Consider the following 15,457-nt stretch of genomic DNA (forward strand, 5'->3'; position numbering starts at 1 on the left):
AAAAAAAAAAAAGCCTAAGTTGACTTTCTGTGGCGGAGGCTGCCATCTCCAGGGGTTGAGGCCACAGCCCAGGGGTGGAGGTGGGGGGCAGTGGAAGGACCCAGAAGACGGGATGTGGGAGACTTTCTCCCCTTAAGCATATTTTGGGTGGCTTGATTCCTCTTGTATTCAGCGTTTATCTCACCTCAGAGTGGGAAGTACTAGGAGGCTCAGTGGCTGGGGCAAACAAGTTCACAGTCTGCGATGGTGGTGAGGGGTCCTCCACATCCTGAGACCGGGGCTGGGGGGTTTGTCTGCTGGGACCTGTGACTCAACCAAATTGAACCTTTGTCCCTTATTCTTGACAACTACCTCTGTCCGTTTAAAAAAAAAAAAAAGCAACAACAAAACCCAATTTACCACCAACTCACCCCACAACCACATTGGATTGTGTGTGTGTGTGGGTCCCATCGTGTGTGTGTGTGTGTGTGTGTGTGTGTACAACTAAGGTCCAATTCATTCTTTTATATGTGACTATCCAGTTGCTCCAAAACCATTTGTTGAAAAGAATATTCTTCTGTTTTTTTTCTTGACACACGTCAAAAATCAAATTGACAATAAATGTATTGGTTTATTTCTGGACTCTCAATTCTGTTTCACTGATGTATGTTTCTTTATGCTAGGATCACATTGTCTTAATTACTGCAGTTTGGTAATAACTTTTCTTCTTCAGTTACATTTATTATTCATATGTTGGATCTCAGTTTTTTATCTTTGATTATCTCATTTTTCCTTGAATCATTTTTTGTCTCATTTATTAGCATTTTCTTCTTTCTCACCTGCTTTCCTTAGGACATTATATGTTGAGTTTATTTGCACTTGTTTGTTTCCTGTTGTGTCCTTTCTAATTTGGGCTTTATTTCTAAAATGTGGTTTTTTTCCTTTATTTATAATTCTTTCTTGCGTTCTCTCATCTTTATTTCTGGGTTTACCCAATGTTGATTTACGTTCTTTCATATATTGTGCCTTTTTAAAAAAAAGAAAATGTAACTTTGATTGCTTTATAAGCATGTCTTTCTGTTGTGCTTTCATTGTTTATAGCGTTGTCATTCTGTTTATTATTTTGTATTTTCATAGTGTGTATGGGGTTTGATCTTGATCATTTTCTGTTGCTTTTTTTTTATGTGAAATGACTTTGCCTGAGCTTTTAGGAGGAGGCTTGGTTCAGCTAGCTTTTCTACCTCCACAGAGCTCTTTTGTGCTGTTTTCAGCTTGTTTTCTGTAATATCTTGTCCCTGTGTCCCTTCCTTACTTTTGCCTGGGCCTTCTTTTCGCTTGTTTCTATTGTCCTTGTCCTGTCTAATTTTAATTCTACTTCCAGCAGTTTCTCCTAATTGTGTCCTGAGTGGGAGCTTTGCTGGTCAGTTTTGAGAGTTCTTGGATTAGACTGCTCCAGCTCCTTCAGCATTTATTTTCCCAGATCTCTTGCATGTACCCACTATTGGGATGGAAAAAGCCCTTCCAGTCTCACCTACTGTTACTAATCTGGCCGCTGAGTTTTACAGCGAATACAACGTGAGTGTTCTCCTGGTCTCAGGTCTGCATATGGCCTCAGCTTATTACTACAGAATTGTTGATACCATGCAGATCATGTGGCTGTTGGTGGATTCTCTCTTTGTGGTTACATTTTGAGGTTCAAGGGGGATTTCTTGTGTCCTTATTTTGTTGTAAATGTTTATAAGTTCTGTTCTTGGTTTTGTATAGTTATTCTGTTTGTAATGTGAGAACTCAAGAAGATGAAAATATTATGCTTCCATTGCCCTGCCATCTTCCCCATCTTTGGGTTCTAACTTTTTTTCTTTATTGGGGTAAAAATCACATAATATGAGATCTACTATCTTAACAAATTTTGAACTATGCAGTACAATATTGTTAACTGTAAGCACAGTGTTGTACAGAAAATATATAGGACTTACTCATCTTGTATAACTGAACCTTTATACCTGTTGAACACAGCTTCCCATCCCCTGGCATCTGCCATTCTACTTTCTGCTTCTATGACTTTGACTAATTTAGATTCCTCATATAAGTAGAACCATGCAGTATTTGTCCTTTTGTGATTGGCTTATTTTACTGAACATGATGTCCTCCAGGTTCATCTATGTTGCCGCATATGACAGGATTTCTTTTTTATGGCTGAGTAATATTCCATTATATGTACGTACATTTTCTTTATTCATCCATTGATGGACACTTAGGTTGCTTCCACAGTTTGGCTGTTGTGAATAATGCTGCAGTGACTATGGGAGTGCAGAAATCTCTTTAAGATCCTGATTTCAATTCTTTTGGATAAATACCCAGATCTGGGATTGCTGGATCATATGGTAGTTATATTTTTAACGTTTTGAGGAACCTTCATACTATTTTCCACAGCAACTGCAACGTTTTACATTCCCACCAACAGTGCAGTGTTCCAGTTTTTCCACATCTTCACCAACAGCTGTTATTTTTGTTTTTTCACAGTGGCCATCCTAACAGGTGTGAAGTGATATCTCACTATGGTTTTAATTTGTGTTTTCCTTCTGCTATTAATTTCTAGTTTTATTCTATCTTGGGCAGAAAAGATATTTTGCATGATTGCAGTCTTCTTAAATTTGTTTTGTGACCTAGTATGTGATGTATCCTGGAGAATGTTCTATGTGCTCTGCTGCTGTTAGGTAGAACGTTTTCATTGGTCTGTAGTGTTGTGCAAGTCCTCTGATTCCTTATTGATCTTCTGTCTGTATTTTTGTCCCGTTATGGAAAGGGGGGGATATTAAAATCTCCTATTATTGTGTTGCTGTGTGTTTGTCCCTTAATTTGTGTCAAAGTGTGTTTCATATATTTAGGTGCTCTGATGTTGGATGCAAATATATTTATAAGTGACATATCTTCCTGGTAAATTGAAACTTTTATCATTATATAATGTCCTTTGTGTCTTCTGACAGTTTTTGAGTTAAAGTCTATTTGGTCTGATGTAGTTGCCATTTGCATGGAATATCTTTTTCCATCCTTTCACTTTCAGTCTGTTTGTCCTTAAGTCTAAAATGAGTTCTCTTGTAGACAGCATAATTGGATCTTTTTTTAAAAATTATTTTATTGGGGAATTGGGGGAGGGGAACAGCCAAGTTGTTGTCCTTCAATCTTAGCTGTGGAGGACGCAGCTAGCTCAGCTCCAAGTCCAGTCGCCATCCTGCCACCCATCGGCTGCTCAGCGGCAGCTCACTGGCCCATGTGGGACTCAAACCTGCGACCCTCTTGCCCAGAGATCGTGCTATTAACCAACTGAGCCACTCCACCGGGCTGGATCTTTTTATCCATTCACCCACTGTGTGTCTTTAAAGTGATTGATTATTGATAGATAAGGACTTAACTATTGCTGTTTTTGTTAATTGTGTTCTGTCTTGTAGCTCTTTATCCTGCTTTTCCTTTCATGCTTCCTTTGTGTTCAAGGTTATCAGTCAGGAAGATGACAGTTAGTCAACTTCACTAGGCCCAGTAATGTTTCTGATGATGTTAATATCATAATGTTAAAAATGTACATCTCTATTCCACTACTTACTGGCTGTGTGAACTTCCGCAGGGCAGTATTTCTGATCCTCAGTATCTAGTCTGTAAAATGAGAATAATAATAATAACAACAACAACAATAATAATAATAGATACCAGACAAATAGTGAGTGCTCAGTGAATGGTTCTTACTAAAAATGATTATAGTGTAGCTGTTTCCACATTGCTTTATAATGCAAATATACCAACATCACAGTGAAAATATGAAAGTGGATAAAATAATAACTATCCTGGCCTTCAGTGAATTGCTGTTTTGTTCTGGGCTGAGCATCTACAGGGATGAACTCCAACTGAAGGGGTTTTTTTTTTAGGTGGATGAGGGTGGGAAGGCAGTCAAGAAATATCTTACCGTTCCATTTGTCTTGCTGTGATATTTATGTCTGCATCTGTCAGTTTGAGATTATAAACTCCTAAAGCATAGGATCATGTATTTAAATTTTTTTGTCGAGCACAGTGTGTAAGATAAAAACCTTTTTGTATTGCAACAGTGAATGCATTTTAACAAGGTTGATATGGCAATTTAGAGCAAGGTTTGTTTACTCTTGAAAGATTGTAGAGTGACTTTAAGGCTCTAGGTGCTTCTCTTATAGGCATTTAGAAGAAAACAATACCTCTTGAAATGCTTCTAAGAGAGCTGTCAGTTTCCTTCCTGGTGTTATGTGAAAATAAGTGTTCTAGCCATTGTATGAGTTATGGTCATCGTATAGGATTTTCAAAGTATTGAAAAGAAGAGTGGATATTTTTAGAAAAAACTGACAGGTTTTCAGGGCTCAAAGAGATAAATGAGGTAAATGAGAGGCAGCAAAATTAAGACATTTTTGTGTATGTATGTTTGAGAGGGTGTAGTATCTTTTGAAAAGGTGCCTTTTTTCATTTGAGAAGCTAATTCAATTGTTTTGGGCCATAATTGTGTTACCAGGAAAACACAGTTGCATTCTCTATCATGTGTCTGTTCAATTAGACCATGAGGAGCTAATGTAATAGAGGTGAGCAACCTTCTCAGGTTGGAGTACCATTAGCAGTGCTAAAGTAACAATTAAAATCAGGCAGATGAAGAGAAAGAGAAATTACCAAATCATAGAAAGAGAAACAAAAAAATAGTAGTGAGGCGGTAAAGAGGAGACACCCATGTTGAAGGCAGTGTCAGGTTGCTGCCAGCCCCAAATGCCCATGTCACCTACCTCCATAATAGAAACGAACTTCCAGCATGCTAGAAAGAGTCTAAATATGGATAAGCCAAAGGAATTTAAAATTCCTTAAACCAAATGCAGCCACACCTTGTTGAATTGGGCATCACCTTATTGCACTTTGTAGATATTAGTTTTCATCAACATGGAGGCAGGACCCTCCACCGGCAAAATGATTATGACTCGCTGAAGGCTCAGATGATTGTCAGCATTTTTAGCAATAAAGTATTTTTTAATTAAGGTATGTACACTTGGTTTTATAGACATAATGCGCTTGCACACTTAATAGACTGCAGTGTAGTTAAACATAACTTTTATATGCACTGGAAAACCAAAAAGTTTGTGTGACTCACTTTACTGGGAAACCAAAAAAATTGTGTGATATTCACTTGTAGTGGTCTGGAACCAAACCCGCACTATCTCCAAGGTGTGCCTGTACCTTCTTTAAAATACCTTTTTCATCTAGTGCTCAGCAGGAGCTCATTAGGGATCATTCTGTGCCCTGGAATTAGGTTTGTGTTTACATCAGTATTCTCTTAGTCTGTACTTCTGTCATAAGCAAAGATTATGTCACATATTTCTTACCAAAGGACTGCCTGTTATCAGACTTCATTGGAATGCTTGTAAAGACAGTCAAGGTACTCTGGATATGACTTATGTAATGACCCTTGCAGAATAACCCAAGTCAATGAAAATCCTGCCTTGTATGAGTTTTTCAGAGTAATTTACTCATCAGTGGTAGTGTGACTCAGCCATAAAGAGCAATAAACATAAATCAGCATTTATAGAAAAATATAAGTACATACAGTGGCAGGTCTGCTAATGATGCCAGTTGTCTGGTTATGGAAGTTAGAGTTAAGAAATGTGCTTGAGAGTTCTTGCCCAGGTACGTGTTAGCAAACACAAAGAGTAAGAATCTTAAATTACTGAAAGTTGAAACTGTACAGTGGCAGAAAATAGGTCGAATTCCACTTTCTCAACTTCCTTCACATTAGCTCAGCATTCCAGCTGCAGTGTGAAATGCATAAACACAATACCATAGGACTCTTAGAAGTGCTGAGAGATTCACACCAGTTTCCAAAAGTTCTTGGGTTTTAGTAAGCCAGCTCAGTGAAATGGTTCATTATTGATTGTGTCTGAAATGTGCCCTTGGTGACAAAGTTCTCTTTATGCATTTGTCCCCTAATATCATGATTTAACATGGATTGGTTCAGAAGTTTTTTCTTACCTTTTCATATTCAGTCATTGGTTTTTATTGTTCTGAAATTGGCAGTTGACTTAAAATTCTTCGTTACTCTTTTAGCAGAACAGCATGGAATGTCACACCACTTAGCTGAAACATGAAGCAGTGGCCAAGTTTCATGATGACAAAAGTGTCATGATAAATGAGTTTCTTTTATGAATGGGAACCACGTCTAAGCTTCACAGAAGTTGCCTGAACAAACATAAAAACTCTGAAGAGTTCAGTGCTATCTGCTATGTAGGCCTTGCTGCTGCTGGTGTCATGCCCCCAGAGATGTGAAAATTAAGTAGATAAAGGAGCACTAGGTGAGGAAGAGGGGGAGTCTGTGGATATTTTTTTCCCTGAGTTGGTTTTTGGGGGCAGTTGCCGTGGTGAATTTTTCGGTGCAGCTGTTTGTTTTCTTTTGTTTTGCTGTGGCACTCAGAATCCTTTTAGGCTGCAGGGATGTTGAGAAATTATCTAGAACAGAAGCTGGCAATCGGTAGCCCTTGGACCAAATCCAGTATGCTACCTATTTTTGCAATGCCTCTGTGCTAAGAATTTTTTATATTTGTTAATGGTTGGGAAAAAGATCAAAAGATGAATAATTTTTGTGACAGATGGGAATTATATGAAATTTAAATTTCAGTGTCTGTAAATAGTTTTATTTCAACACAGCCACACTCATTTATTTATGTATTATCTATGGCTGCTTTTATGGTACAGTGACAGAGTTGAGTAGTTCTGACAGCGATTGAATGCCTGCAAATCCTAAAATATTGGGTTGTCGGAAAAGTCATGACATATTTTTTCTGGTTTTTGTTGCAAAAATGCGCCATAACTTTTCTGACAACCCAATATTTACTATTTGGCCTTTTAGAGAAAAAAAATTTGCCAACCCCTTTCTAGAGTCATGAGATTTTATAGCGATGGAGTTCATTCAACCTGATGATTTTTGTGGCTTAATTAATGAAGACCCAGGTGATGTGAGTTGTCTAAAATTCTATTGCTACACTGCCATTTATTCATTGATTCAAGAAACATTTACTGAATATCTAACACAATGAAGGAAATCTTTTATCCTTCATCTTTCAGATGAGAAATAAAATTACAAAATCTTAAGAAGTCAGTGTACCATTTTTCTCCCCCTCGCCCTCCCCTTGTTCCCCCTCTACTCCCTCACATGGTCCTCTGCTTCCTCTCCCCTCTTCTCACCCTCTCCTTCTCAGCTAGCTTATAGGCAGTTGGGAAAAAAAACAAGTTTAAACAACATTTACCTCAGACTTTTATACATTTAATGTAGGTTAAATGGGATCTTAAATTACAACAAGTTCTCTTTAAAAAATGTTTTAAGAGCTCAATTTTAAATGTTTTAGGTTTTGTCGTGATCAGGTGATAAAAACATTCACACACGACTATTTGGTACTGTTAAGCATTGCATGCATCACGGATGGAGAATTATAAACATAGTTTTGTTTCCAGAGCTTCAGGAATGCAGAATATATAATACAAAATCCCTGGTGGATTAAGAGTTTCTAAATTGTTCTTTATCTCTTTTTATTAGTAGGTAATTCTACAGATGTCATAAACACTGACCATAACTTGGATTATGAAAATTAATTATTGTAAAAAAGGATGCAATCATATTAGTAATTGCTAAAGAACTTATTTAATAGGACTATTTCTTGTAAAGATTGGATTTTTACCTTAAAGGAAGAATGTAACTGTAATGGAATAGTTTTCAATTTTATTAGCCTCCTCACTTGCATCTTGGTCATTCTGTCTGTTAGATTGGTGGTTTTGGTGTTGCTATGCATTTTATAAATATTTACTTAATGTTTACACAGAGCAAGATATTGTACATATGCCACTGCTTATTGAGGCTTCATATTTTTAATGATTTGTGGGTGAATAGTGCTGATTTAAATGAGAGCGTGCATTATTATGCTTGGAGGCTACAGAATCCTTAACTTTAGGTTCTTTCAGAATTTCTTCTTTTTTAGGGAAAATAAACAGGATTTTCCAGTGTAAACATGTTAACTTATCTGCGTCTTCAAATGGACTGTCTGACATATTGTCATTTTCTGTATACTGCATTTATTTGGTATCTGTGCACGAGTTGTGTCTGTTATCTTCAATAATATGAGGTGTGATCAAACAATATGGTCAATGTTTAAATAAAAAAAATTATTCCAGGAAAAGACACATTGCCATGACTCCCCCTCAAAATACTCCCCCTTGCTTTCAACACACTTATCCCATCGTCCTTGCCACTTTCTGAAGCAGTTCTGGAAGTCCTCTTTCGTGAGTGTCTTTACTTCATCCTCCATCGAGACAGTGCTCCATGTCACATATCGCTTCTGGTACAGCAATTCCTGTCAAATAAAAACATTATGGTGTGTCCTCATCCACTTTATTCATGGGATCTGGCACTGTGCCACTTTGGGCTCTTCCCCAAAGTCAAAATGACCATGAAAGGAAAACATCTGTAAAGATATATGTGCTCCGATGTTCACTGCAGCTTTATTTATGGTGTTCAAGACATGGAAACAACCAAAGTGTCCTTCTATATATGATTGGATAAAGAAGATGTGGTATATATACACAATGGAATACTACTCTGCCATAAGAAAAGATGAAATAGGGCCATTTGTGACAACATGGATGGATGATGAGATTATTAGGCTAAGCGAAATAAGACAGAAAAAGTTGAGAACCATATGATTTCACTGATATGTGAGATATAAAACTGAAGGCAACAAAGGAACAAGACAAACAAAGAAAAAAAACTCATAGACACAGACAATAGTTCAGTGGTTACCAGAGGGTATGGGAGGGCAGGGGGTGGTAGATGAGGGTAAACGGAATTAGATATATGGTGATGGAAGGAGAGCTGACTCTGGGTGGTGAACACACAATGCAAAAAAAACAATAACAGCAGCCTTTTCATTTTATTCCATAAAAATCATAATTTCAGAGTTGAAAGGAACTTTAGAGGGCATCTAATACAACCCTCTAATTTTCAAATCAAGTTTCACAAAATTATATTTTTTGATAGTCTTATTTTTCAGTTACAGTTGACATACAATATTATATTAGTTTCAAGTGTACAACATAGTGATTACACATTTATGTAAATTACAAAGTGATCACCCCAATAAATCTAGTATCCACCTGGCACCATATATAGTTATTACAACATTATTGACTATATTCCCTATGCCATACTTTACATCCCCCTGACTATTGTGTAACTGACAATTTGTACTTCTTAATCCCTTCACCTTTTGTACCCAGCCCCCCAATTCCCCTCCCATCTGGCAACCATCAGTTTGTTCTCTGTATTTATGAGTCTGTTTCTCTTTTGTTTGCTTGTTTATTCTGTTCTTTAGATTCCACATATAAGTGAGATCATATGGTATTTGTCTTTGTCTGACTTATTTCACTTAGTATAATAAACTCTAGATCCATCCATGTTGTCACAAATGGTAAGATTTCATTCTTTTTTTTTTTAAAAGATTGTATTGGGGAATTGGGGAAGGGGAACAGCGTTGAGGATTTGGGGAAGGGGAACAGACAAGTTGCTGTCCTTTTGTTCTTCAGTCTACTTGTGGAGGACGTCGCTTCACTGGCCCATGTTGGTATTATCATTGCGCTCTTCCCCGGTGAGGCAGATGGGTCGCCGGTCACTGGACGGCCGCTCACTGTGGCTCACGGCAGCTCACACCAGCTACCAGTCACACGCTGGCTGCCGGCCACTCACGGTAGCTCACTGCAGCCCACTGCAGCAGGGGCTGCAGCCTACGCCTTCGCCGGCGACTCACGGCAGCCCAGCTCCAGGTCGAGCTGTTGTTCACCATCTTACCTGTAGAGGGCACAGCGTCTGGCCCCCATGTGGGATCTGAACCAGGGCCCTGCTGCTCAGAGCTGGTGTTTCAAGCCAGCTCTTAACCAACACGCCACTCGGCCGGCCCAGATTTCATTCTATTTTGTGGCAGACTAGGATTCCATTGTATAAATGTACCACCTCCTCTTTATCCAGTCATCTATTGGTGGGCACTTAGGTTGCTTCCATATCTTGACTATTGTAAATAGTGCTGCAGTTAACATAGGGATGCATATCTCTTTTCATTTTCATTTTTATTTTATTTGGATAAATTTCTGTTATAAAATTTGACAGTCCTTTTAATACATTGTTGAATTCAGTTTGCTTATATTTTGTTGAGAATTTTTGCATCTGTGTTCATCAGGGATATTTGTAATTTTTTTCTGTAGTGTCTTTGATTTTGGTATCAGGGTGATGCTGGCCTCGTAGAATGAGTCTGGAAGTATTTCTTCTTCTTCAAGTTTTTGGAATAATTGGAGGATAGGTATTCTTCATTAAATGTTTGGTAGAGTTCACTTGTAAAGCCGTCTGGTTCTGGATTTCTGTTTGCTGTTTTTTGATTGTTGAGATTCAATTTTATTACTAGTAATTAGTCTGTTGAGATTTTCTGTTTCTTTGATTTGGTCTTGGACGATAGTGTGTTTCTAGGAATTTATTCATTCGTTCTAGGCTGAATATTTTCAAGGTTAGTTGTAAGATTTGTAGATAGGTCTATTTTATAAGCTAATCCAATAAGCATTGAAATCTATTACCCTAGCCATGTGCAAACACTGTGGTATGTGCCATGGGAAACACAAGGATAAAAGAAGCTGTCCCTAATCTTAAGAAAGTTGCCATGTAATAGGAAAGATAGAACATGTGTAAATTGCTATAGCATAAGAAGACTGTTGAAGTTACTTTGTTTCTAAATGTATATATGTGAACCAGAACAGTAGAATATTCAGTTGTGTTAAGTCAACTATATTAAATTGTAAAGCAAAAATGTATACACATGGAAAGCAAGTGGGATATGGTTAACTAACTGTGTAATATACTTTGCTTGCCAATGACAGAGTAACAGATCACACAGTACTAGATTAGCAAATGGCAGTAAGAAGGTGGATATACTAAGTCAGATTTTTAAAGATCTGAATTTCTGGAATGGCTAACGGATGGCTTGGTATCATCTTTACCTAGGCTCTCCAGACATGGCCGCTGATAGAAAAGAGGACGTGTTGGCATGGTCACGCAGGAGGAGGACTCCACACAGACCCGAAAGAAGGGGTAAGAACTATTAACAAGTAACTAGAGCTTAAAGATGACTGTGCTTGCATAGATGGTATATCAGAGATTACCATTTTCCAGACTCTTGATTGATTTGTGTAACTGCAGGTTTTCTATTATGATACAAAACCATATGGATTGATCATGGTTATTCAGATGAGATTTTCTCCATCTTAAAACAAACAAAAAATTATGACTGACTAAAAAAGAAAATATTAGTTATCAACCTAAACATTTTAGCTCTTTATTTAAAATAGCATTTGTTGTGCCAGCCAAGTGGCTCAGTTGGTTAAGACTTAGCTTAAGAGCGCGAGCTCTGAGCAACAGGGCCACCGGTTCTATTCCCATATGGGCCAGTGACTCTGCGCCCGAGCTGAGCTGCTGCTGAGCTACTGCTGAGCTGCCAGCAGGTGGCAGGATGGCTCAGCTGGTGAGAGCACGTGCTCCTAACAACAAGACTGTCTGTTTGAGGTGGGCTACACCCGCCCGCAATTAAGACTGAACTCGGAACCTTAAGCTGAGCTGCTACCCGGATGGCTCAGTGGATAGAGCGTGCGCTCTTAACAACAAGGCTGCTGGTTCCACTCCCGCATGGGATGGTGGCTACGCCCACCCACAACTAAGATTGAACACAGCACCTTGAACTTAGAGGCCACGAGCTGCCTCTAAGATGGCGACAGGCGCCCTCCACAACGAAGATTGAAGAACAACAACTTGGCTTGTCCCCCTCCCCAGTTCCCCAACACTGTACCTCTCCCCCAATTCTCCAACACTGTTCCTCTCCCCAACTCCCCAATTAAAAAAAATAGCATTGGTTCAGGTTACTTGTTACATAATCTAGCCTTATAAATAAATAGGTAGATTAGATTTAGCACTTATAAGTAATTTGTGTGCATGTGGGTGTGTGTTTTAAGGTTAACGTTTTCCCTTATGAACACTTAGTTTAGAAAGATCCTAAATGTCCCCTGATTTCATGGTAAATCCTCCATCCACCTGATCCATTTATTTAATTATCCATATTCTTTATCATTTTTGTTATCATCATACAGACAAGCTAATCAGTACAGCCACTGAAATGAAAAGATTTAATTGTATTATTATACTTTTTCTGAGTGAGTGAAAATGTCATTGGAACACTGTTAGACAGTTTTACATCTGGCTCTTTCTTTGTACTTGTCTTTGTTTTCTTCCTCCTACTTGACCCAACCAGTTTATATGTGGTATCTCTAAGTAGAAATGATATTTTTAGGGTTATTGGCAAGGGAATAAATTTTATGTAAAAGTGCTCTCTAAATTCTAGAGAGATAAATATTAGTTATTTTACCAGTGGGAGGCGATTGGTAAGAAAATCTTTATAGTGTTTTTCTCCCGTTTCTTTGATCCTCAGAATCAGAATAGCTCCTTTCTTTATTTTTTCTTTTTTCTTCTTATTATTTTTATTGGGGAATTGGGGGAAGGGAACAGCTCTGGGAATTGGGGGAAGGGGAACAGACAAGTTGCTGTCGTTCTTTAGTCTACTTGTGGAGGATGTTGCTTCACTGGCCCAAGTTGGCACCATCATTGCGCTCTTCCCGGGCAGGGCAGATCAGTCGCCGGCTTCTGGAAGGCTGCTCACAGCGGCTGCTGGCCGCTCACACTGGCCGCTGGCTACACACTCTAGCCCATGGTAACCCACTGCAGCAGGGGCTGCAGCCTACGCCGTCAACTCATGGCAGCCCAGCTCCAGGTTGAGCTGTTGTTCAACATCTCAGCTGCAGAGGGCAGTGTCACTGGCCCTCATATGTGGGATCCGAACCGGGGTCCTCTGGCATCCCAAGCCAGCTCTTAACCACCGCGCCTCTTGGCCGGCCCAGAATAGTTCCTTTCTTTCACAGCACTTAAAACACATCACTTTCATGTTTCTGTCCCATTTTTGTATATTACTAGTTTTCATGGCTGTCTTTAGATAAAGCAAAATATTATAGAATTTAAAAAAGTTAATACAGGGCCGGCCGAGTGGCACATTGGTTAAGAGCTGGCTTGGGATGCCAAAGGGCCCCGGTTCGGATCCCACATATGAGGGCCAGTGACACTGCCCTCTACAGCTAAGATGCTGAACAACAGCTCAACTTGGAGCTGGGCTGCCGTGAGTTGCCGGCGACGGCGTAGGCTGCAGCCCCTGCTGCAGTGGGTTGCTATAACCTACTGTGTGTAGCTGGCAGCCAGCATGAGCGGCCAGCAGCCGCCATGAGCGGCCGTCCAGAAGCCGGGGACTGCTCTGCCTCACCCAGGAAGAGCGCAATGATGGTTCCAACTTGGGCCAGTGAAGCAACGTCCTCCACAAGTAGACTGAAGACCAAAACGACAGCAACTTGTCTGTTCCCCTTCCCCCAATTCCCCAGCGCTGTTCCCATCACCCAATTCCCCAATAAAATATCTTTAAAAAAAAAGTTAATACACATACTGAGATTTGTTTATTCATGTATTATTGGCCTGATATTTGCCAATTTCCAGGATTGTCTGTCACCAAGGTGTCTTAAGGATACTTGCAAATAATGCCCTAAACACAGCAAAAACATGTTGACTGATAAAGAAAAGGCAGTCACTTCTCTTATGCTCAAGCAATATAAAGTTCAAGATAGTTTCTTTATTCTCCAGTCAAATTAAACAAAGCAAAAATCATTGCAATACTTTATATTTGGTCTCTTCTTTATCCTTTTTGCCCCGCCTTCTGTGTGTTACTTTAGCCTCTAGCCTCCCTACCTAAAAGGGGTGATGGACTAATAGAGCTTTCAGGCCATGCCAGAAAAGAGGCAGATGGAGTTCTTATAGTGAGAGCCTGGCCTACATTTCAATCTCGGCTCTACCACTTTCTAGCGGAATGACCTTGAGCAAGTTACTTAATCTCTGGGTGTATGAGTTTCTTCATCTGTAAAATGGGGATGATAATCATACCAAAGGGGATTTAAATGAGTTACCTGGCACCGTGTAAGGCTCTTAAATAGTGCCTGCTCCGTAGGGACAGTTCAGTAAACATTCGCTGCTGTTACTCTAGTGTGAGATTGTGAATCCCATCCTCCACCAGTATCCGTTCATTTAAAAATCATGTGTGGAATCCCCGCTTTGTGCAGAGCTCGATATTATTAATAAATACTGTAGCTACAGTAATGAACAAGAGCTCTTGCTTCATTCAGTGCTTGATCACCATTTTTGGCAAGAGAGAGGAAGTCACCGACCTGAGAAGCAAAACGTGTATTCAGCTTATCAATATACAGTTGTCAGTAATATCTGAGCAGTCTACCCAGCGAGCTGCTCCAGATGTGTTCAGATGCTTTTGATCCTTTTTGTGCCCTGACCACGTGGTTATTAGCCCTTCCAGCTGGGAGGTCCCGCTGTTTAATTGAACGCAGTGCAGTTGGTGGCTTTCCACACCCACCTACAAATCAAGTGCTTCCCGTTTTATTGATGTTTGCTTTTGGCCCACCGCGCTCTGATTGTGTCCGAGCAGATATTTCTTTCATTAGTTTTCTTATCTGCCCAGCCTCATATGAAGCTGTATATTAATACCAGATAAATAAATATTTAAAAATTTGTCAGAAGTGATGAGGACTTAATAAATCAAATATTAGATATAACCCCTGGATATTAATAAGAATTTGTCGTCATGTGTTTGAGGATAGATACATTCACTAATTGAATAAATATTTATGCAGCATTGTTTCTGGTATCCGTGAAGTTTCTTTCTCAGGCACCTGCTTTTTTCTTTTGCTTCACTTGCTTTTCAGTCACTTTCTTCTATTTCACAGCTTTCTGATGTTTCCAAGCCTTTTCTCCTAAACTAATTTTTAGGGGAAAAAATACAGTAAAATTTTGTTATCATTCACAAGTGTGAGACAATTTGAATTCCTTTTATTGTTACCCATGTGTTTTCTTTCAGACTCTAATTGCTGTCTTTTCTTATGGCTAGCTAATTCCAGTATATAGTTAAGACCTTTCTAAAAGTGGTTATTCCTTATACTAACGCTGTACTAGTTTTATGTTGTGATGGGGCTCCAAATGTCAGCTGCATGTTTTGAAGTTAGCTAACAAGGCCACACTATATATTGCAAGCAGAAGAGGATGGTAGATTCACCTCCTACTTTGTCAGGCCTTTTAATATTTCTGTGGTGTTCAATTTTAGAGAGCTTTTTTAGTCATGATATAATCAGCGCAGTTATGTTTTTAAAATACCTTTTCAGTTTTATTTACAGTGAAAATGATAAACAGAAAAGTTAAAGAATTTCATGTTTTCTGTTTACATGTAAGCAAGGCTTAAAGAAAAATTATTATATC

General features: G+C 39.0%; 1 protein-coding gene across 2 annotated transcripts in view; it reads left to right on the forward strand.

Moving 5' to 3' along the window:
• Positions 1-15,457, forward strand: part of ABCB7 (ATP binding cassette subfamily B member 7) — a 52,729-nt gene that overhangs the window by 9,283 nt on the left and 27,989 nt on the right. For both annotated transcript variants that reach the window (XM_019630787.1, XM_019630788.1), the window contains exon 2: positions 11,060-11,146. In XM_019630787.1, coding sequence (XP_019486332.1) covers positions 11,060-11,146 — 87 coding nt within the window. The remainder of the gene's footprint in view (positions 1-11,059; positions 11,147-15,457) is intronic.

Source organism: Hipposideros armiger, unplaced genomic scaffold, assembly GCF_001890085.2.
Source record: "Hipposideros armiger isolate ML-2016 unplaced genomic scaffold, ASM189008v1 scaffold_944, whole genome shotgun sequence".
Lineage (NCBI taxonomy): Eukaryota > Metazoa > Chordata > Mammalia > Chiroptera > Hipposideridae > Hipposideros > Hipposideros armiger.